The sequence below is a fragment of the Muntiacus reevesi genome, chromosome 20 (assembly GCF_963930625.1).
Source record: "Muntiacus reevesi chromosome 20, mMunRee1.1, whole genome shotgun sequence".
NCBI classification, from domain to species: Eukaryota; Metazoa; Chordata; class Mammalia; order Artiodactyla; family Cervidae; genus Muntiacus; species Muntiacus reevesi.
The window spans coordinates 26,899,944-26,924,856 of record NC_089268.1 but is presented as its reverse complement, the minus strand read 5'-3'; the positions used below and the strand labels follow the sequence as shown (position 1 = coordinate 26,924,856).

The 24,913-nt window shown below is 38.8% G+C and overlaps 1 protein-coding gene across 1 annotated transcript; it reads right to left on the bottom strand.

Moving 5' to 3' along the window:
- Positions 1-15,965: 15,965 nt before the first annotated feature.
- On the bottom strand, positions 15,966-22,503 carry LOC136151928 (butyrophilin-like protein 1). The gene is made up of 9 exons (XM_065913385.1): positions 22,425-22,503; positions 21,410-21,760; positions 20,274-20,555; positions 19,932-20,132; positions 19,352-19,372; positions 19,235-19,261; positions 19,026-19,052; positions 17,165-17,191; positions 15,966-16,465 (listed from the first exon to the last, which is right to left on the bottom strand). The coding sequence occupies exons 1-9, from the start codon at positions 22,501-22,503 to the stop codon at positions 15,966-15,968; spliced, it is 1,515 nt and encodes a 504-aa protein (XP_065769457.1).
- Positions 22,504-24,913: the final 2,410 nt, after the last annotated feature.

Here is a 24,913-nt window from a genome sequence, read left to right as displayed (position 1 = left end):
TAATGATAACCCTATATGCAAAACAGAAAAAGAGACACAGATGTACAGAACAGACTTTTGGACCCTGTGGGAGAAGGCGAGGGTGGGATGTTTCGAGAGAACAGCATGTATATTATCTATAGTGAAACAGATTACCAGCCCAGGTGGGATGCATGAGACAAGCGCTCAGGCCTGATGCACTGGGAAGACCCAGAGGAATCGGGTGGAGAGGGAGGTGGGAGAGGAAATCAGGATGGGGAATACATGTAACTCCATGGCTGATTCAAGTCAATGTATGACAAAACCCACAAAAAAAAATAAAATAAAATAAAAAACTTGGGGGATGAAAAAAAATAAGAATGAATTTCTTACAGTTCTTTGTCATTAAATATACAAACCAGGAGACTGTCAAATCCCAACTTGAAAGTCTGAAAAGCATAAAAGGTAAAAAAGAAAAACTAGAACTTAAAGCTAGTGATATGTCCTTCAAAATTAAGGAGGTATAAATTATTTCTTAAAACAAACAAATGTAGAAGCTTATGTCACCAGAATAATACCACTACAATACAGAGGAAGCCAGTGTTTATAACGAATGAATGACATAAAATGAAAATGGAAGAATAGGAATGTATGGAAGGTAGGGAAACAGAAATGAGCAAAATTTAAATAGGGAGAAGTCCAACATCAAAATATTTAGATGAGAAAATCAGATATCCAGGAGCAGAGGGGGCTAATAAATGGCTTACAGATTTTTTTAAAGGAAGAGAATCATAAAGACATCCAGAAACCAGTTCTATGAAAGGGCTTCAGGAGTAAAGGATATCTGAGAACTTACCAACTTTTTTCTGAAGAGACTCTGAAAAACATAAATGCAAAGACCAATGTCGATTTCATGAGATAGACACAAGATATGAATTCAAACTTGCTAAGATATTTATATTTAAAATTTATGCTGTCAGGATGCAGACTACTCACATTCACCCACACAGAGAAACAAACAGGGAATCAGAACTCACTTATTATTTGGTGCTTTCTTTTATCTGGTCTTTGACTGCTGATAAATATACAGTCATTTCTCATAATGTGGTGCTACATTGTGTAAAGTCACCTCAAACACTATATTAGAGAAATAGAATCACTTCTCTATATATGTCTAATACAGAGTAAGGTTTCTGGGTGCTTCTATGCTCAAATATTTTGTCCACCAGTTACTACAGAATTTTATTGAATTTGAGCTTCTGTTTTAACACAGCCTAAAGAAAGCTGATCTTCACTATATCACATGGAGAAAAAGGAGGGAAAGTACTAAATGGCTGTAAAGGAGGTTTAAATACAGTAACCTGAGCTTTTCTTGGAGAAATCTGACATGTCATAAATCTTAAATATGTTTAAATTTCAAAGATGTCTTGATAGAATTTATGAGAAAAAAACTACCTGTTCTTTTGATTGCAACAAGAAGACCAATCAAAGAAATAATTATTGAGAAAGCTGAATGGCAAACGAAGTGGCTAAGTTCATTTGGAAAGATAAGCTAACTGGACAAAAAATAAAAACGTGTGGGAAAAAAAATGTGTTTGTGTGTTAGTTCAGGAAGATGATCCTTGCTTGTTGAAGGCATAGGTACAGGAAACAGAAGAAATAATAACAAGGTCCCCAGTGAAATACATTATTGATACTTGCCTTTGCCTTGTTTACTCTTCTTTAAAAAGAATAAAGGAAGAAACAATCCATTCCAAATGAATGCATTTTGCCAGGAGGAGAGAAGGACAAATTTATTTTCTGATTCATAATGAGTTGGGGCTTCCCTGGTAGCTCAGTGGTAAAGTATCCACCTGTTATACTGTAAGAGTGAGTGAGTGAAAGTCACTCAGTTGTGTCTGACTCTTTGTGACTTCATGAACTATACAGTCCATGGAATTGACCAGTTCAGAATACTGGAGTGGGTAGCCATTCCCTTCTCTAGGGACCTTCCTAGCCCAGGGATCAGACCCAGGTCTCCTGCATTGCAGGTGGATTTTTTACCAGCTGAGCCACCAGGGAAGCCCATACTGTAGGAGACCCAGGTTTAATCCCTGGTTTGGAAAGATGCTCTGGAGAATGAAATGGCAACCCACTGCAATATTCGTGCCTGGGAAATCCCATGGACAGAAAAGTCTGGTGGGCTACAGTCCAAATGGTTGCAAAGAGTATAACACAACTTAGCAATGAAACAGCAACAAAGGAATAGAAAGGCGATGTTACATGTCAGTGAAGAGGGATCTACATCAACTGAGACTATCTTGGAGAAAACTGGCAAGTCAGAAGTTTAAATATCCAAACTCGGCATGTATCTTAGTAATGAAATTCTGTTAGTGGAAAGTCTTTCTCTCCTTGAAGGCAATGACTAGAAATACGAGAGGCAACAATGCTGTAAATTGAATAGCAGATGAAGATGGATAGCTTAAGTTGGAAAAATGAGGTACTATATAAAATCATGTAAAAGTATGTCTCTGTTTGCATCTAAGGGAGATGATCTTTAAGAGTTGAAGGCAAGAGCATAAGAAATAGATGAGAGAATGACAATGTACACAGTGCAATACATTATTGGTACTTGTCTTTTTCTTGGTTACCTTCCTCTGAGAAGTAAAAGGAAGAAATAAGCAACTGATTCCATATAAAAGCATAATGTTAAAAAAGGAGAACCAAAATTGCGACTCCTTTCATAGTGTACTGTGTGGTGCAACTTGATGTACATTTGTGAAAACTGGAGCCATAAATTTCCAAAGGACATCTCACCAATCAAAGGCTGGGTTGTCTCTTACATCCCTCCACCCCTTTCTGCTAAAGGAACTAAAAATGCAAGAAAGTGAAAGTCGTTCAGTTGCATCCGACTATTTGTGACCCCATGGAATAGTCCATGGAATTCTCCAGGCCAGAATACTGGAGTGGGTAGCCATTCCCTTCTTCAGGGAATCTTCCCAACCCAGTCAGGCAACCCAGGTCTCCAGCATTGTGGGCGGATTCTTTGCCAACTTAGCCACCAGGAAAGCCCAATTAGAAAATAAAACCCTAAGAGGAGATAGGGTAGAAATTCTTTGGGGATGCAAAATAGCAATCATCTTACTTTGTTTGGGCCATTCTTTTTTACAATGAAATTCAGATATATACACATGTTGGGGACAGATCTGCTTTCCAGACAGGTCACTGGTGAAGAATCTGCCTGCCCATGCAGGAGACATTGGTTCGATCACTGGGTTGGGAAGATATCCTGGAGAAGGACATGGCAACCCACTCCAGTATCATGCAAGGATAATTCCATGGACAGAGGAGCCTGGATGGCTATAGTCCATGGGGTTGCAAAGAGTCAGACATAACTGAGTGACTGAACTGAACTGAAAACAAACCTTTAAAGATTCAAGCCAATTCTTGAGTAGAGAAATTCAATACTCAACAAAACAAAACACAGTCTCCAGAAGTCAATGAATTAGGTTTAAAATATCTAACATCCTACAGAAAATTACCAGCTAGATGGAGGAGAAAAATACAAACCATAGTTAGGAGAGAAGAACACAAAAGGAAAAGACCTGGAATAACAGATGAGGGAATTAAATAATGGTTTAAATACCATAACTTTGTCTTTATTATTAATATATTCACTAATTTAAAAAACACAAAACATTATGAGAGAAGCACAAAGTATAAAAAGGAAACAAGTAGAATGCTTTAGAATAAAAAATACAATGTTAGAAACTTAATTCAATATTGCACATATTAGACATCACAGAAGTAAACACCTAAAAATTAAGACAGAAGTAAAATATAACCAAACTAAAGCATAGCGGTAAATAGCATCAACTGAACTGACACACAAGGGTTTTAGATCCTAGAAGGATGGTAAAGAGCAGGGAGTGTGAGGTAAAAATAATTGTCTAAATGTCTCCAAATTTTATAAAACTAGAAAGTCACAGCTGGTTCCAATTGGGTAAACAAAAAGAGCTCCTCATCAAGGCACATTTTTTAAAATCTGGAAAACAGTCTGAGAAAAAGACATTTTACCAAAAATAAATAAGAATGGATTTCTTATAGTTCTTTGTCATTAGATATGCAAACCAGAAGACTATCAAACCACAACTTGAAAGTCTGAAAAGGAAAAAGGGAGAGAAAAGAAAAGCTAGAATTCTAAATTTAGTGATATATCCTTCAAAATTAAGGAGATGTAAATTATTTTTTAAAACAAATAAATGTAGAGGCTTGTTTCACCAAAATAGTGCCACCACAAGATAGAAGGAGCCAGGTCTATATAGAACAAACAACATAAAATGAAAATAGAAGAATGGGAATATATGGAAGGTAGGGAGATGGAAATGAGTAGAACTTAAATAGGGATAAGTCCAATATAAAAAGTTTTGATGTGAAATACAGATATCCAGTAGCAGAGGGGGGCCAATCAATGGCTTATAGATATTTTCAAAGGAAGGGAATCATAGAGACATCCAGAAACCAGTTGTATTAAAGGGCTTCAGGAGTAAAGTATATCAGAGAACTTACCAACTTTTTTCTGAGGATCTTCTGAAAGATACAAATGCAGAGATCAATGTCAATTTCATGACAGGCCCAAGATATGAAATTGAAACTTAATGAAATATTTATATTTAAAATTTACACTATCAGGATGCAGAAGACTATTCACATTCACTCACACAAAGAAACACACAGGAACTCAGAACTCACTTATTATTTGGTTTGTTTTATTTTATTTGGTCGTAGACAGCTGTTAAATACAGTCATTTCTCATATTGTCATAGCTACATTGTGTAAGGTCACCTCAAACATTGTATTAGAGAAAACAGAATCACTGCTCTATAAATGCCTAATATATAATTAGTTTTGGGGTACTTCTATGCTCAAAGATTTTGTCCACCGGTTACTATGGAATTTTATTGAATCTGAGCTTCTGTTTTAACCCATCCTGAACAAAGCTGATATTCATTACATCTTGTGGGGCAAAGGGAGGGAAAGCACTAAGTTACAGTTAAGGAAGCTTAAATCAATTGAACAAAATTTTTCTTGGAGTAATCTTACATGTTATAAACCTTGAATATGTTGACATTTCAAAGACACCTTGATAAAATTTATGAAAAAAAAAATGGCTGTTCTCTTGATTGTGACAAGAAGACCAATCAAAAAAATAATGATTGGGAAAACTAAATGGCAAATGAAATGAGCAAACTCAGTTAGAAAGATAAGCTAACAAGACAAAAATCAGATGAAAATATGTGTTTATGTGAGTTGAGGAAGATGACCCTTGCTTGTTGAAGGCAAGGGTATAAGAAACAGATGAAATAATAACAAGGTCCCCAGTGGAATACATTTTTGGTACTTGCCTTTTTGGTATTCACTGTTCTTTAAAAGATAAAAGAAAGGAAGAATCAGTTCTTTCCAAATGAATTCATTTTGTCAGGAACAGAGAAGGACAAAATTCAAAACCCTTTTATAATTTACTTCTTGGTGTATATTGACTCAGGGCTTCCCTCGTGGGGGAAAAAAAGAATCTGCCTGCCAAGCAGGAAACCCAGGTTTGATCCCTGAGTCAAGAAGATTCCTTGGAGAAGAAAATGGCAACCAACTCCAGTTCTTGCCTGGGACATCTCAAGGACAGAGAAGCCTGTTGGTCTACAGTCCGTGTGGTCCCAAAAGAGCCAAACACAACTTATTGACTAAAGAACAACAACATATTGACTCATATTTGTGAGAATTGGTTCATTAAAGTTCTAAAGGACATTTCAACACTCCAAAGTGTTTTAGGTTTTGTTTCTGTTCTTTGCTAATATTATCCCACATGTTGGCGAAAGAAGAGTTAAGATAGGTGAAGAAAAATAAGAAAAGAAACAACAAGACTTCCACTGCATTAAATGATGTCCATCATTCATCTTTCATTGAGTCCTTTCAGGCTAAAATGCACACACACATGACGCAGGTATGACACAAAAAGTGATAAGGAGGTGCACAGTAAAGGTACCCATCTGTCTAAAACTGTACATGTAGCAGTAATTATATAAAACCTCTAATGTACATTGCAAAAATATATTATTAAATTATATTCCCTATGAAAACAAGAATATAATTTTTTTAAGAATATAATTTTAAAATGTCTTTAGAAAAGGAGAATGCTAAAATTTATGATAATATTCGGTTTCCTTTTGGAAATATCTCAAGACAATAGTTATAGGTGTTCATCATATAAAATTTTCAGAAAATCTAGAGCCATATTATATTTAAACTTCCATTAAGACATAGCCCATCTACAAATATTTAAAAGGAATAAAATTTGCCAATTTGATAATTGTGTCAATAAAATACAAAAGAATAAATTATAAGTATTATGATTGTTTATCTTCTCTAAGGTTGGGAAAATTATTAATATATTTAACAATGAAAAGATACTAAAAGTATTTCATAGCCATATGTATGTATGTATGTATATATATATATATATATATATATATATATATATACAGCCCAGTAAAAATTAGCATAAGGGAAAATATGCCATCTAGTATTATTTGTAATTTTTGTCTGTAACTCCATTTTATAATAGTTACACAAGATTATAATAGTTACACAAGGCAAATGTTCAAAATAATTATAAATCCATGTTAATGAGTACACAATATAGAAAGATATCATTTTTGACATCAATTACAAAAGAGAGGAGATAAAGTTGCATAAAAGTAGAGTATTTTTGACCCAACTGAAGTTAAGTTGCTGTCAATTCAAAATATATTGTTCAAACTTTTGGATATTAGATGCTACTCCATGGTCTGCACAAATAAAATATCCATAAAATATATACAAAAGGAAGTGATTAAGTAATCTCAATGTGTCACAATAAAAGGACAACTAATTCAGAGGAAAGTAGTGATGAAAGACAAAAATCCTAGAAACAGAAATCAAGGAGCAAAAAGGTAAAAAAAGTCTTTCTTAATCACCATTTCAAATGTAAATAGACTAAACTCCTCAATCAAAGGACATAGATTGGATGTATAGACTTGAAAAATATACAGTTATACTCTGTCTAAAAGTGACTAATTTTAGATACAAATACACACAGGTTGAAACTGAAATGATGGAAGAAAATATTCCATTCAAATATTAACCAAGACAGAATTATACTACTATCGGTGAGAACATACTTTAAAGCAAAAATTGTCAAAATAGTCAAAGAAGGACGTTGTATATTGATAAAGAGCAAATCACCAAGAAGATATAACAAATATAAGCATGTGTGCACCAAATAACAGATGCCTAGAATATAAAAAGCAAACATTGACAGAATGGAGGAATTTTCAGTATTAGTTGGAGACTTCAGTACTCTATTTTCAATAATGGATTGAATAACTAAGTAGAAGATTGATGAAGAAACAGAGGGTTGAAGAGCATTAAACCAATCAGATTTAACAGATCTGTGGACTCCGGGAGATGGTGATGGACAGGGAGGCCTGACGTGCTGCGGTTCATATGGTCACAAAGATTCTGGACACAACTGAGCGACTGAACTGATATATTAAATTCGGGCCTCGTGCACTGGGAAGACTCAGAGGGATTGGGTAGAGAGGGAGGTGGGGGGGGGGGATGGGGATGGGGAATACATGTAAATCCATGGCTGATTCATGTCAATGTATGACAAAACCCACTACAATATTGTAAAGTAATTAGCCTCCAACTAATAAAAATAAATGAAAAAAAATTTAAAAATTTAAAAAAATTAAAAAATTTAAAAAATAAATTCTACTGTAAAACAGCATAATATGCATTTTTTTCTAATGAACACAGCACATTCTCTAGATAAATCATGTGCTGAGCTTAAAAAAAAAAAGCCTTAATGAATTTTAAAATAATGACGTCAATACAAAGTATCTTTGCTGATTACAATAGAATGAAGGTAGAAACCAATAACAAAAAAACTAGGAAATTCACTATTATGTGGAAATTAAGCAACACACTCTTAAATACCAATGGGTCAAAGAAGGAATAACAAAAAATTTTTGCAATTGTCTTGAGACCAATGAAAGCAAAGATACAACATATCCAATTTATGAGATACAGTGAAAGCAGGGAAATTTATAGCTGTGTGTGTGCTCAGTTGTTTAAGGTGCTATTAAAAAAAAACAAAAGATTAAACCCAAAGCTAGCAGAAGAAAATAATAAAGACTAGAGTGAAGATAAACAAATTTCGGCCAAAGAATAGTGAAAAACAATGAAACAAAAAAATTGTTCTTTAAGAAGTTATTCACCATTTGATCTAAGATGGCCATTTTAATATTTTCAAGACTTATTCTGACTTGCTGAATATTAGGGTTTTCAATATTTGAAAACAGTTTTTACCTTCACCAAAATTTTCTCCATTCAAAGCTAAATGTCATTAGTCCCTTTAAATTTTCATCTTATTCCAAATGTTCAGACCCTTCACAATTCTGTATATTATACCCTTACCAGACTCCTTTTTATTTAATTTTCTTCAAATTCAGTTTCCCAGCACTAAGCAAAAAACTGTAGCTAAAAATGTGACCATAGAAAAGTACATTGACATCTCTTGCTTGGAGATAACATCTGCATTGAGAAGCTCAAAATATGCTCATCTCTGTTCTCAACTCAAAGGCAAATTATTTTAAGAAGGGGAAGGCTGTTCCCTTTAAATCACAAGATGACTCTGACTTACCATTTTCATGTTGTTTCTTACACATGAAAAGATTAGATGTCACAGCTATCTGGATTGAAATACAAATGGCCAGACTAAGATTGGGTAAATTATTCCAAGATGAAAATCTGAAAAATCCACTACAGATATGTTTATGGTGGACTCACTGATCAAACAATGCTGCTTCCATTTAAGGACACTTTACATACATGCCAAGCTTGAGCCTCCTCCAGAGTTCAGGTAACCTCCATCTCTCTCCAGAAAGGAGACACTGAATTGATACTGGGGAGAGCTTGGGTAAATTGATGCAGGACTTTGTGGGGCTATGATGGATCTTCTTTCCTTGGTAGATGCTAAGTGTGTTATCATGGACCAGAGTAACTGAGGGCAATGTGTTTATTCTCGGAGGAGGCTTTAAGTAGTTCACAGTGATAATCATATCTCTGGAGGTAGAAAAATTATACAAATCTTTTATATTTTAGGGTAACTTGAATGGTACCCCACTAACGGCAAGACATAATTTTTCTTTTAGGGGCAGACTTTTCCTTAATCAGCAATTGTGCATGGATAGACATTGATGACCTGTAAGCTTAGTCAAATCATTGTTTATCCTTCAAGACAGAAAAAGTTCATCATTTGTTCAAAGTCTCATTGCATATGCTTTTTCATTACTTAATATGAATTAGAGCCATAATCACTAGAGATTGGATTTCTGCTCCATTCTTAGAACCTCCAAATAGTGCACATTAAAATGTTTTAATCATGCATATTAATATCCACTTACAATTACCCATCAATATATTATCTTAAAGGTTTGATTTCATTATTATGCAAGGTGCTCAGTATGAGAGTATTAGTCTTCAATTTTGCAAGGTGATTTTTCACTACTTTGGGAATATACAAATGAATATATTAAAGTGAAATTACTCAAGGAGTTTGCACTGTGAGAGAAGTTTCAGAATATTCAGAAAGCTTATTACCAGAAGCATCACAGACATGAAGAGGAGAAGTATGGGAAGAGTGATAGTATCCATAAGTTAAAGTGTGCTGAAAGAAGTGAGGTAGAAGAATGAGGTGGAAGAATAATCAATATATAATGAGAATAGATGAGTGAGGTAAGAACTACTTAGAGATGGCTAATTAGGGAATGAGAAAACAGGTTAACCAGACCTAAGAGTAACAGCTCCAACCACCAGGACTTGTATCCTGTGTTCTACTCTGTCTTTGTCTCAAATACCTTTACAGAGACACTAGGCATTTAAATTCATGAACACAAGCACATATAAACACCAACAGTAACAGTGACAAAAATCAAACTCACCTTCTCCACTTGTAAAGAGTTTTACAAACCAACTCATTGTCTGAGTCACCAGCTCAAAAGGGAGTTTGATTCACATCTGTTGGTCCACAGGAAATTCCCAGCTTTTTTCTGATCTGGATTGCCAGAGCTTGAAATGTCTTTGTGCTCCCTATACCAGTAGAGAAGAAAGGGACTGTACTACTCAGGGCTATATCCTTGGGATGGAGAGCTTCAGTCACATGAACCAGGTCTTTTGCTCCCAAGTGCTGTAGCTGGGTAGAAAACGGAACTGTCTCAGAAGCAGGAAAGGAGACTATGGACTTTTGTCCTTGGAGGCTGATAAAGCAGTATTCTGTTGACAGGTGTCCATTTCCTCACTTGAATGCACACACAAATGATCACATATACACACAAAGTTCAATTGATAAGTGGCTTTTTTATTTCCTTTGTGCAAATAAAGCCCAGTGAGACTGCCTAGTACTGGAAAAAGAAGATATTTTATGTTCCCTTAACAATCTATGAAAACCAATTAAACTTAAGCCAGGGTTGTTACAGAGCAGGCAATGATTCTGTGTTCCTTTCCATTTTCCCTTCTGCAGTCCAAATTTAGTACTAGCCTTTATTCTTCTCAAATTCAGTGAACTTCTGAACTCTGCCTACTAGTGTAAACCTAGATTCTGCTATGGAGCCTTTGTATCTTTCTAATCCTTACATGGGTCCATATTCCTTTTGTGGTGGAAAAATATGCCATTGTGTGGCTTTATCACATTTTGTTTATCCATTCAACCAGTGATAGACATTTGGGTTGTGTTCACTTTTTTGGCCATTATGAAAAATCCTGCTGCAAACATTTGTGTATACATTTTTTGTGTGTGAATATATACTTTAATTTCTCTTAGGGTGGAATTATACAGTCATAAGCATCTGGAATGTTAGGTCCATAAATCAAGGAAAATTGGACATGGTCAAGTAGGAGATGGTAAGAATAAACATCAACATCCTAGGAATCAGCAAACTAAAGTGGACGAGAATGGGCAAATTTAATTCAGATGACCATTATATCTACTAACGTGGTAAGAATCCCATAGAAGAAATGGAGTAGCTCTCAAAAGAGTCCGAAATGCAGTACCTGGGTGCACCTCAAAAATGACAGAATGCTCTCGGTTTTTTTCCAAGGCAAGCCATTCAACATCACAGACATCCAAGTCGGTGGCCCTTCCACTGATGCTAAAGAAGTTGATCAGTTCCCTGTAGACCTAGAAGACCTCCTAGAACTAACACCTAGAAAGGATGTTCTATTCATCATCAGGGATTAGAATGCAAAAGTAGGAAGTCAAGATATACTGAGAGTACCAGACAAATTTGGCCTTGGAGAACAAAATGAAGCAGGGCAAAGACTAATTGAATTCTGCCAAGAGAATGCACTAGTCATAGCAAATACCCTTTTTCAACAACACGAGAGATAACTTTACACATGGACATTACCAAATGGTCAATACCAAAATCAAATTGATTACATTCTTTGTAGCCAAAGAGGGAGAAGCTGTATACAGTCAGTAAAAACAAGACCTGGAGCTGACTGTGGCTCAGATCATCAGCTTCACATAGCAAAATTCAGGCTTAAACTAAAGAAAACTGGGAAAAACACTATGCCAGCCAGGTATGACTTAAATCCCATATGAATTCGCAGTAGAGGTAATGAAGAGATTCAAGGAACTAGAGCTAGTTAACAATGTGCCAGGAGAACTATGGACAGAGGTCTGTAATACTGTACAGAAGGCAGTGAATAAAATCATCCCCCCCAAAAAAGAGAAACAAGAAGCCAAAGTGATTATCTGAGGAAGCTTTACAAAAAGCAGAAGAAGGAAAAGAAGTGAAAAGCAAGGGAGAGAAGGAAAGGTACAACCAATTAAACACAGTTTCAAAGAATAGCTAGGAGAGACCATAAGTCCTTCTTCAATGAACAGTGCTTAATAAGAGAAGAAAACAAAAAAAAAAAAAAAAAGAAGAAGAAGAAGAAAACAACAAAAAGGGAAAGACTAGAGATCTCTTCAGGAAAACTGGAAACATCAAGGGAGCATTCCACCCAAAGATGGGCACAATAAAAGATAAAAATGGTAAAGTCCTACTAGATGCTGAAGAGATCAAGAAGAGATGGAAAGATTATAAGGAAGAACTGTATAAAAAAAGATCTTAATGATCTGCATTACTACGATGGTGTAGTTAGTCACCCGGAGCCAGACGTGTGAAGTCCAGTAGGTTTTAAGCAGCACTGCTGCTAATAAAGCTAGTGGATGCAATGAAATTCCAGCAGAATTATTCACATCCCTAAAGGAGGGTGTCATCAAGGTTCTGCATTTATTATGCCAGCAAATCTGGAAGATCCAGCAGTGGCCACAGTACTGAAAAAGATCAATCCTCATCCCAATTCCCAAGAAGGGTACTACCAAAGAATGTGCTAACCACCAGACTATTGCACTCATCTCACATGCTAGTAAGGTCATGTTTAAAATCTTGCATGCTAGGCTTCAGCATTAAGGGAACCGAGAACTTCCAGATGTCCAAGGTGGGTTCAGAAAAGGAAGAGGAACTAGAGATCAAACTGCCAACATTCACCGTATTATAGAGAAAGCAAGGGAATTTCAGAAAAACATCTATCTCTGTTTCATCGACTATGCTAAACCTTTGACTGTGTGGATCATTACAAACTGTGGAAAGCTCTTAAAGAGATGGGAATACCAGACCATCTTACTTGTCTCCTGAGAACCCTGTATGCAGGTCAAGAAGCAATTTTTATAACCCTGTATGGAACAACTGATTGGTTCAAGATCAAGAAATGAGTATGACAGGGCCTTCAGCTGTCACCTTGCTTGTTAAACCAATATTCTGAGCACATTATGAGAAATGGCGGGTTGGATGAGTTACAAGCCAGAATCAAGATAGATGGGAGAAACATCAACAACCTCAGATATGCAGATGACATCACTCTAACGGCAGAAACTGAAGAGGAACTAAAGAGCCTCTTGATGAGGGTGAAGGAGGAAAGTGAAAGAGCTGGCTTAAGATTAAATATTAAAAAAAAACTAAGATCATGGCATCTAGCCCCATTGTGAAGTAGTAGTGAAAGTCACTCAGTCATGTCCAACTCTTGTGACCCCATGGACTGTAGCCTGCAAGGTTTCTCTGTCCATGGGATTCTCCAGGGAAGAATACTGGAGTGGGTTGCCATTTCCTTCTCCAGGTAATCTTCCTGATCCAGGAATCGAACCCATGTTTCCTGCATTGCAGGCAGATTCTTTTCCGACTGAGCTAGGAGGGAAGCTAGGAGGACTTCCCTGGCGGCTCAGATGGTAAAGCGTCTGTCTACAATGCAGAAGACCTGGGTTCGATCCCTAGGTCAGGAAGATTCCCTGGAGAAGGAAATGGCAACCCACTCTAGTACTCTTGCCTAGAAAATCCCACAGACAGAGGAGCCTGGTGTCCATGGGGTCACAAAGAGTCAGACATGACTGGCATCTAGCCCCATTACGGCATGGCAAATGGAAGGGGGAAAAGTGGAAGTAGTGACAAATTTCCTCTTCTTGGGCTCGAAAATCACTATGAATGGTGACTGCAGTCATGAAATCAGAAGACTATTGCTTCTTGGCAGGAAAGCGACGATGAACCTAGAAAGTGTATTGAAAAGCAGAGACACTACTCTGCTGACAAAGGTCTGTATAGTCAAGGCTATGGTCTTCCCAGTGGTCATGTATGGTTGTGAGAGCTGGGCCATAAAGAAGGCAGAATGCCAAAGAATTGAACGGTGGTGCTGGAGAAGACTCCTGAAAGTCCCTTCGACAGCAAGGAGATCAAACCAGTCAATCTTAAAGGAGAACAACCCTGAATATTCACTGGAAGGACTGATGCTGAAGCTGAAGCTTCAGTATTTTGATAATCTGATGGGAAAAGATGACTCATTGGAAAAGTCCCTGGTGCTGGGAGAAATCGAGAGAGAAGGAGAAGAGGGCATCAAAAGATGAGATGGCTGGATAGCATCACTGATGCAATGAATATGAACTTGGGCAAACTCCAGGAGATGGTGAAGGACCGGGAGGCCTGGTCTGCTATAGTCCATGGAGTCACAAAGAGTCCAACAGGACTGGGCAACTGAACAACAACAATGGTAATTCTACATTTAACTTACTGAGAAACTTCTAAACTATTTTCCACAGTGGCTGCATCCTTTTACATTTCTCCACATTCTTTCCAACACTTGCTATTTTCCACTTGGCGAGGAGGGCATGTAGGGAGGACATAGAATATCTGTCTTAGAGGGGATAATGTGATATTAAATTGTGGTTTTGAAGAAAGTGAGAAGCAAAAGTCTCTCACTTGTGCCTGACTCTTTGTAACCCCGTGGATTCTATAGTCCATGGAGTTCTCCAGGCCAGAATGCTGGAGTGGGTAGCTCTTCCCTTCTCCAGGGGACCTTTCCAACCCAGGGATTCAGCCCAGGTCTCCTGCATTGCAGGCGAATTCTTTACCAGCTGAGCCACCAGAGAAGCCCACATTGTGGTTTATGTTTCCCAAATAACTAATTGTGTTGCACATTTTTTTCAGGTGTTTATTGACCATTTGCACATCTTCTTCAGAGAAATGTCTGTTCAAATCATTTGTTCATTTAAAAACTTGAATTGCTTTTCTTTTTATTATTTAGTATTAAGAATTCTTTATATATTCTTCACACTAAACTCTGATGAATAATTTGTAAATATTTTCTTTCTATGAGTTGCCTCTTCACTTTTTTGATAGTGTCTTTGGGTGCACAAAACTTTTAACAAAGTCAAATTTATGTTTTTCTTTGTTTGGTTGTGCTTTTGGTGTCATAACTAAGAAATCTAAACCAAGTGCCTAAACCAAGATTTACACCTATGCTTACATTTAGATCTTTAACCCACTTTGAGTTAATGTTCCACATATGATGTGAGATAGAGGGCAGCTTCATTCTTTTGCCTGTTGATGTTTACTTTCCCTTCACTGTTTATACCTCATTGTGCTCTCATTTGATTCTGATTTCCCCAGACCTCCATCATCTTGACATCATCACATTTGTTAGAACTGGATTGTGATTGATATTTATTTTTTCTTTATCAAATTATCCTTGCATTTAAGATATAGTTTAGCTTCTCATCAAATTATTGTTTAACTTTTCTCCTTCAATATTTGAAAATAAAACTCTTCTGTCATTTTTATTCAGTACTGTTGTGCATCTAGTTTTTGTTTGAGCAGTGCTACTAAAGTGTGATCCATGTGTTCATGTATGCTAAGTCACTTCATTCATGTCCGGCTCTTTGTGACCCCATAGATGGTAGCCTGCCAGACTCCTCTGTCCATGGGATTCTCCGGGTAAGAATACTGGAGAGGGCTGCCATGCCCTCCTCCAGGGATCTTCCTGACTTAGGGGTCAAACCTGTCTCCTGAGTCTCCTCCATTGCAGGTGGGTTCTTTACCATTAGTGCCACCTGGGAAGCCCCAAAAGTGTGATCCATAGATCAGTGCATATTTGTAAACTGTTTCTTACTAATTCTTCATGAAACAAATATAGAAATAAAGTATTACAAATAATTATCATATACCTAACATTTTCTATCAATTCATTCTAAAAATGCAAAATTTAGAATGAATTGATAGAAAATGTTAGGTATATGATATTTAATAATAAAATTACCACTCATATGTCTTTGTACTCACGTCATCATTTCCAGTAGTTTATTCAGAAAAGTATGTCTGTGATATATAATACATAATGCAAGAAACATTTACAACAAACTACAAGATGGGAAAAAGATTTCGAGAAACACTGCTTGATGTGGCTGGAAACTTTGGTCATGCAGATTCATGGAGACTTAAGTCAAGAGGCCTCATAATCGGTGGTCCTGAGGACACCCGTCAGGACTGGAATCCTTGGGTTTACAAAAAATGGGCTACTATCTTCACAATTTACAGGTTTTTATTCCAAGTCACTCAGTATCATGCAGATGGGGAGAACTCCATGGATTTCAGTTTGAAGTAAGGATAGACTGACCCAGAGATGTGGGCCTGGTTGAAGGAGAAGATGTGGGTTCCATCAATCATGTTATAGAAAGAAATGTTACTATCCTCATAATCCAAGAAAATTACAATCTTTTGTGGGCACTTTTCAATCAGGAGAGACTCTTCTTTGGAAATGCCTTGGCAAGAACAAGTGAGAGCCCTGTATTCACATCCCTTCTTCTCTAAGACGTTGAACTTCATCTCCCGTAGATCGTTGGGTAACTCACTCTTCTCTGTGGGCTCGTCATAAATGCCTAGAGTCCATTCATCAGTGTCCTCAAGGTCCACCTCCCAGTAATATCTCCCCTTAGTGAATCCTTTCTGATCAAGTTTGAGAAGATTGCCACCTCCTTGCTTATTACATAATACTGCCTGAGTTTCCTTTGTGAAGTCAGAATTGTTCTGATGAACATTTTCATGATTGACACTCACAGGAACTGGAAGAAATAAAAAGGAAAGGATAAAGCCAAGATTGCATATTTCAGAAAGCTGTTGTACAGGGGAAGCTTTAACAAAACAGAGCAAATGTGTAAGGAGTGGTGAAAAGAACACCTCTGCAGGTGTGTGTGTTGGGGGAGGTGGAGCTGGGTGGGAGGGGGGTTTGATGTGTTCTCTTGCTACTTGTTCTTGCTACCCATTCTATGCTACTTGTCTTATCTTTGCCACCATCAGTGTTTTGACAGAGTGCCAGAGTGTGCAGGGATCTTTGAATGTTTACTGAAGAACAGTGTTCCTGCCATGTTCTCTGCAAATTAGAGCTATTTTCCTCAGTTAGTCACAGGCTCCATCTGATCTGACCTCTCTACAAAGAACACCTGAATTGCTATTTTGAGCCCTTTTTACTTAGTGTGGGGTCTCCTCAGCTGGGGGGCTATGTTAATTTCTGTTTCAGAACCAAGTGGACCCCACAGACAGGGAAGCTCCAGTATTTGAAAGGGGAAGCACAATCAGAGTAGCTAATCCTAGCAGCAGTTGTCAGTTCAGGCTAACACTGAATGCTTATCACGTCCTCCTGCTCTTTACCAGAAGAGTAGTGCCTGTCTTTTCAACTAGGAGAGGATGTTAGAAGGATAAGCAGGGGGATCTCAGAGGGCAGGTTAGAAGGGGGTCAAAAAGATAAATAAAGAACCACTTACCATGTTCAAACTGTTCCTTCCTCCAGTCTGAAAAAGAGCAACATGAATTGAAACCAGGCAGAAGTATTCCCAGGGGATGAAAAGGAGATATGATGATTTTCCTGACCCATCACCTTCTCGTGGTGACATTCCCTTACTCCTCTAAACTCCTCAAACTCTGGTAGTGTCCAGAAAGTACAGGACAGGTAGCATGCTTTCTGTGCTCTCAGATTGGAAACTATCACATAATTCAGCCTGAAGTTGGGGCTGTTCTCCAGCCTAAGCCAGGTTTGGAGACCCCAGGAGTAGGGTCTGATACCCTACATGCCACTCTACTGTGCTCTCCAGACTTCTGTGGGCCTCCTCATTGGTGATGAGAACTATAAAATATATTTTTAATTTAATTCTATTCTATTCCTCCTCTAAACCCCTCTATCTATTTACAGCTTTTCTGGCCTATGATCTCCTTAGAGTTTAAGTTTATGACCTTCTGTAGTTTTATAACTCATGGGTTTCTGTTTGTGTGTGTCTGTGAAATATGGTGTTGAATCTCAAAAACACACTAGGTTAATCCTTGAATATATATCTATGCAAGTTTTGTATGCCAGGCATGCTAGATGTTGGTGGCACAAGTTATTATCTCTGACCTTGTGGAACTTAAAGTCCACTGGGGGAAGGAAATTAGGAACCAGGCAACTACACACAGGCTGATGACTGCTCTGATAAGAGAAGGTCAGAGGAACTCCTTCCAAGGATTAAAGCTGATTAAGCAGTTCTGTTAAGAGTTTTCTTTTATGAGATACTGAAAAATGTTCCTGTGTTTCTAAAGGAGTGAGTAAAGTACTAAGGACAACTTGATACTTTTAATTCCAAATCTGTCGATTACAACTGGAAAGTCGGGCTATTTTATATTTCTTGACCTCAGTGTCTTTATCTCTTTAGATGAAGAGACTGGAATACATGATCTCTGATGTCCTCCTTGAATCATATATTTATAGATTCCATGCATCCAAGTGCTACATTTCTGATGGGAGGGCAGCTTAGTGAGAGACCACAGAGCTGCTCCAGCCAAGAATTATGGATGGGTCCTTATCTGCCTATTGTCTCAAGACTCAATGAGAACACCGTCTTCAAATAAAATCACAAGCCCTGTTATAAGAGAAGTGGCCACAGACAGAAGCAGATGCAATTCTTTTTCCCACTAGGAATCTGTCTCTGGAGAAAAATATAAGCTATCTGATTACAATCTGGGGTCAAAGTAATAAGGGCTCATTTAAATGCTTTAGAATACTTAGACACAGATTTCAGAAGGTATAAAAATAGCCAATTCCCCCTACCTCCAGATAAACATATTTATGCAGAAGATATTAAGATATTTTGAAAAACTGTTTTTCAACTTTTTCATACATAAACCTTCTCCCTCTATATTGAATTTTACTTAATTTCAAATAGGTAAAATAAGTAAAATCATAGTTAATATACTTTTCTGAATATAAAATATATTTTCTGATCTTTTAAAATTTATTTGCAGAGTAAAAATGCTGACATAATATATTCCTTATTCTTCCCAAATCTCCTCAAAGTCACTCTGAGTTCCATCTTTCCCTTCTCCATAGTGGAAAGGCTAACAAGTCACATTCATGTTGTGTCCTACCCTAGTCATGTAGTGGAACTGTTTAGTCAGCAGTTATTTCTCCTTCATTATCAGCTCTGGAAGACAATTGGTTATTTGAGTCTCCAAATACAAAATACTACAGAGTGATACCAAATAAAAATTTCACAACTTTCAAGTGTGTGTACGTGTGTTTATATTTATGAGTCTGCTTATTATGCTCAGAATACCAGAGGCATTTGGCAAGACAAGGGCCAGAGGTTTACGTACCAGGATATATCAAGGCCTTCTTCCAGTCTAAAACAGAACAAATACAGGAAAGACAAGATGAGACATTAATCTGCAACCTCAAATTTCTCTTCCTTTCCATAATTTCTCTTCCACTAATCATCATGAATCCTTTAGTCTTTTCTCTGAGAATAGGGAATTGAGAACTTGTTGAACATCAGGACATCAGTTGACATGACTGAGTTGCTTACCTTTATTGTATAATGCCTTTCGCTGTTCTGAAAGAAACAACATTCAATGAGAGACCCAGAACAGGTGTGGAAAGAGGTACAAATTCTACACAGGGCATGAGAAGAAGTAAGACTCACCGAGATCTTCCTCAAGCTCCCCTGAAAGAGAAAGAGATAAAAAATCCATCAAATTGAGTTTTACTTGCTCCTGAGCCCAGTGAGTAGCTAAATGAACTCAATTTGACCTTCTCTTCAGGATCCCATAGTGAAGCAGGTGAGAAAGATTAATGAATATCTTTGTCAAATGTAAAAGGGCAAGCTCTAAGAAAAGTTATTTGGGAAGAATCCTGGGGTCACACAGGAAGGGAAGTCCATGCTTACTGGGAGTTTGATTTCTTAGGTGTTTCTGGAGTTTATTCTTGAAGGATAAAAAAAGGAAGAGAAGATAAAGGAAGATATTTCTGCAAAGAGAAACAGGTTGGGGTACAGAAGCTTGAAAAGGCATGGTGTGGATTGGAGGCTTAATACCACTGCCCACAGATCTCCTAACTTCCATGTGGTTTTCTCCTTTGCATAGGACTCCCAGTTCTGTGGAATTCTTGGCACCCTGTGTTTTCCTCAGGATTCTTCAACAATTTTTTATTTCCCCATCTACCCTGCACACACAGTATCTGCAGCTTTTCCAGGAACCTCTGATTTGACTTGCTGCCCGATTTACTTTTGGCTGAATGTGCCTCTTCCTTTTCTTTCGCCACCTTGGCTCTTTCCTGAGATGCTTTCTCCTTTTCCTTTACTTCTCTGTTTTTGGCTTTATGTTGTCTCCAGCCAGTGTAGCTGATCCCGATGAGGAGAAGCACCAGCACCGGGAGTGTCCCAGCCAGGGCTGTCTTCCATGGAGACGTTCTGGGGAAGAAGGGCTCTGACACAGGCATGTGGAGACACAGTGAGAGACCGACCTGGAGGAAGCCCCGCCCTCTCTCCCAGGCTCCCTTCGGCCCTCCTTCACTCCTCCCTGCCTGGAACACACCCGGCTCTGCCTCGGGGTTTGTGCCTGACTGACCTGGAAGGAAGATGGCCGACGCTTTCTCCTGGCCAGAAACGGGGTTCTGGATGGAGCAGGTCACATTGCCCAGAGAGCTGTCCTTGACCACAAGAGATGCCTCCACATGGAACAGCCCATCTCCATCTTGACTCTGAGATTCAGAGAGGGATAGTAGCTTCCCTCCTGCCATGTCGTTCCACTGCACCCTGGGTTTGGGGAACCAGCCTTCTGAGGAGCACAGAACTTGGATCCCGTTATCCTCGGGCCCCATCATGCGAACGTGAGGGGCAGAGCCCAAGCCTGAGGAAAGAAGACATGTCCCTGAGGCCTGTAGTCCTTGGTGCTCAGGAGTCCCTGAGGCTGAAGGTCTAATTGTCCTTCACTAGGCTGTTAAGTAGGAGAAGGCAATGGCACCCCACTCCAGTACTCTTGCCTGGAAAATTCCATGGACGGAGGGGCCTGGTAGGCTGCAGTCCGTGGTGTCGCTAAGAGTCGGACACCACTGAGCGACTTCACTTTCACTTTCATGCATTGGAGAAGGAAATGGCAACCCACTCCAGTATTCTTGCCTAGAGAATCCCAGGGACAGAGAAGCCTAGTGGGCTGCCATCTGTGGGGTTGCACAGAGTCGAACACAACTGAAGTGACTTAGCAGCAGCAGCAGGCTGATAAGTAAACTGAAACTCAGAGTTCAAAACTGCTCACAGTCAGCATAAGGCTTACCTCTGATTCTGAAATCAATATTAAGTTGATTCTGAAATCAACTTAATGCTTTTGCACTGTACTAGGACTGAGAGAGCTTTGGGGTCATTCCAAGAAGAAAAAAGCACGGTGACAATCAAAGAAAAAGTTGTCTTTCTCTTCTGACTGGGTAAAAAAAAATATTTGAAGGTGCCAGTATCTATCTGAATTAATACAAGTTAATAAAATTTTGGGATCTTTTTGGATATCAAAATATCTACAGAAAGATTGCCTCCTTTGCTGTTTAAAAGCCAAGCATGTGGTTTTATCCTCATTGTACAATTTAGAAAGCTGACATTCTGTAAGGCGACATGTGGAAGATCCTGAGAAACACCAGGCTAGGAATCCAAACGTTCTCAACTTTCCCTTTGCTTTATACCATGATACATGCACTTTGTGCTAAGTTAACATACCTATCACGTGCAGTTCCACAATGGCTTCCTGGGAGATGTGACCATCATTAAAATGACACCAATACTGGCCATCATCAGACGCACGGACGTGTTGGATCAGCAGGGCCACAGCCCCTCTGCCGATGGAGTCCTCCGCCAACTCTGTCCTACCACGGTACTCCAGCATTTGCTCCCCGTCTTGTTCCTGCCCATTCTGGTACACGAGCACCGCCGGGGAGAGCTGGGTTCGGTACCACCGGATCTGCATGTGGGCTGCACTCTGCTCAGGGGACAACTGGCAGGGCAGAGTGGCATCTGCTCCTAGTGGGACCTTAATGGGCTGAGCTGGTCCCATCACAGAAAACCCGGACACTGCGTGAAAATCAGAGACAGATTGGGGGACGTGGTAGGGGAGGAGATGAGATGGTAGACCCACCTGCATTTTTTAATGTGAAACCCAAATGTATTTTTCTTATTTGTGTTATTTTTTGATCTCCAATTAAAGAGACAGTATCAGAAAATGTCGTTATTGAGACCTCATGGCTGGTTATCATCAAACCTGCAGTCTGAAAATTTCATCTTGAGGGGCCCCTTTTACTTTATGAAAGATGGATGCATGTCCCAGAATGAATAAACGTCTTGTCCCAGATCATAACCAGCTCAGGGATCCTGAGTCCAAATTCTTTGTTTTCAAATTTGGGTTTTCTTGGCAGTATAAACATTACAAAGTATATTGTAAGAAAGAGTTACATCAAATTTAAACAGATCACTAAGATCACTCACACTCAATAAACATTTAGATAAATATTATAGCTGTGGTTTTTATGAGGTCTGCTCAAAGGATGTTGATGTGAAGGAGATCACTCCCACCCTTCACCTGACTCGTCAAGCCTTCTGTTGGCAGCAGACAGAGCTATAATTTTCCCAAGTATAACTGCCTTTGAGAGGGTGCAGAGTTGGGACTGGTGGACCTACTGTTTAAGAAGAGCCACTGAAAACAAACCAACAAATGAAAGGCATGAGAGAAAACACTGACCTGGGGAGCCCCACATGGATACCCAGAGAAGGAGAGCAGGTAGAACACTAGCAGGAAAGAGGCCAGGAAAACCTGCCATCTTCTTCAGAGCAGAACATGGAGCACGCTGGAAGCACAAAACATTCACTCTGAGGATGTTGAGAAGGTGGTGAGAAGCCAGCCAAGTGAAAGTTCTCAGAAAAGAAAAAAAAATCCTGTGTGCAAAGAGTTACTTTTATACACAGGACTTTGGCTGTTTTCCCTTACAGACCTTGAGACAAACACCACCAACTCCCAACCGTTCCCATATGTTTTTTTTTTTTTTCCTTCCCTCTTTTGTTTTTCTGAAAACCGTTTCCCCAGCAGGTGTAGGAAACGGTAAACCGTTTTGTGTCCTGTGGGCTTGCTTGCCTATCTATGGATTCACCACCTCGCCAGGGCTCTCTTGAAATTGAAAACCTTGAGTTCAACGTTGAGAAATGACATCAGACACAAAATTTATCCACTTTCCTCAGTCAAACTATTTCTCCCCTCCATTCACTCGTTCATTCATTCATTCATATATTAATTTATTTTGCCCACAAGTACTCTTGTGGCTTAATTCCTGAAAGGGAAGGGAGTTTTCTCCCCACATGAGCCCAGAACTCAAGCCCTTCTTTTTCAGGACCCACATGTCCCACAGACACACCTGCACATCCCCACACGTGTTTTTCTCACCATCCAGGTTGAGCCAAGGGGGGGTTTCTGGACCAAGTTCCTGGTCTCCTTAGCACACCTACACAATCTGGCTCCAGACACAGTTTGCACCTGGTTGTTCTCGTGGTCAGCATCCAAGGGTGTGGCTGCAGGCAATGAAAATGGCAGGTTTCTAATCCATTCCTCAATTAGGAAAATATTCTTAGTAAGGAGGACAAATAAGGCTGCCAAGAAGAATGGGCATTTGAATGCCTCTTCAGAAATGGGTTTAATGAGAAAGTCCCAGCCTGCCTCCAGCACTGCTACTAACTTTGAAAGTGGAAGTAATAGTTCATCCCAGAGGACTTTGAACCGGACTGAGCTATAGAATGATAGAAACTCTAAAGTTGATTTGGTCAACAGTGTTCAGTATGTCTCCCTGCTCGCACCTGCAAAAGACAGAAATCACATTAGCTGGGGAGACAGAATCATCTTCCTGTATAATATCCAAGTCAGTTGGTCATCCAAATGCTTGATTCACAAAGTTAGATGATTTAGAGGATAAACCCTACAGCAGCACACTTCCTCCTACCGCACCATAGCTGACACTGAAGCCATGTGCAGAGCTGCATGGGGGACAATAAGACATCAGGAGTGGAGGACTCTGTGCTCTGAGAATATTAGGGCTGTGTTTCCAAAAAACCTTAGGGTTCCCCAACATAGAATAGATGTAAAAACACAGTGATAGAGTGTCAGATACAAAATGCTCACACAGAGTTTTCTTCCCATTTCACACTCTTTCCAAGTTGAATTCATGTTTTTTTCATGTCACACAAGGTTTACAGATAATCTGGGACAAAAGAAGCAATTGCATAAATATTAATATGTAAGTCTGGACAAATGAATACCGAAATCCTAAATAAATATTCTCTGCAGATAGTGAGGTAGATTTAACATTTTTAAGAAATCAAATATACTGAGATATAATTTGCATACAATGGAATGCGTGGATTTAGAGCATGCATTTCAGTGAGGTTGCACAAATGCTTACACTCATGTAACTACCACTTCATTGAACTATGGAACATTTTTGTCTCTTGAAATTTTCCTCATGTCCATTGTCCATCAGTCCTTTCCAAGGAGGGGGCGAAAAACAGTATTCCAATATAAATCATGATAGTTTAATCTTGCCTACTCTTAAACTTCACCAAAGTGGAGTCATATAGTATACACACTTTTGTGCTTGGTTTCTTTGGCTAAACAAAATGCTTTTTTGAGGTTCAACCGCATTGTGTGTATCAGTGCATTTAAAAGTTTTTCTTGTCACATAATATTACACAGTTTGAATATAGGACCATATATTCTGTGATTTTCTTTGGGGTTATCTCCCTTCCTCATACAGGCCCATCTCCTTCAATCAAATTCTTTCACACCACTCTGGGCTGGGCTCCTCCATAAAACTATCCTGTCTTATTTGGGGTCTGACACCTACCTTATGGTTTAGGTCTGAAACACTAAAGAATGGGAAGGGAAAACTGAAGGAGAAAAGAAACTATATAAAAACATTATTTGCCTCTTTTGTTTACTTTGAGATGTATGATACGTCTTTGTGTATATGCTGCTGCTGTTAAGTCGCTTCAGTCATGTCCAACTCTCTGCAACCCCATAGACGGCAGCCCACCCAGCTCTGCCGTCCCTGGGATTCTCCAGGCAAGAACACTGGAGTGGGTTGCCATTTCCTCCTCCAATGCATGAAAGTGAAAATTGAAAGTGAAGTCACTCAAACGTGTCAGACTCGTATTGACCTCATGGACTGCAGCCCACCAGGCTCCTCC

Coding starts and splice junctions, on each gene's coding strand:
- LOC136151928 (XM_065913385.1), bottom strand. CDS start 22,503: ATGGCAGGTTTTCCTGGCCTCTTTCCTGCTAGTGTTCTACCTGCTCTC. Junction 20,556..21,409: donor TGTGGAACTGCACGTGATAG/GTATGTTAACTT, acceptor TTCTTTCCTCAG/GCTTGGGCTCTGCCCCTCAC. Junction 17,192..19,025: donor GAAGGCCTTGATATATCCTG/GTACGTAAACCT, acceptor GCTCTTTTTCAG/ACTGGAGGAAGGAACAGTTT.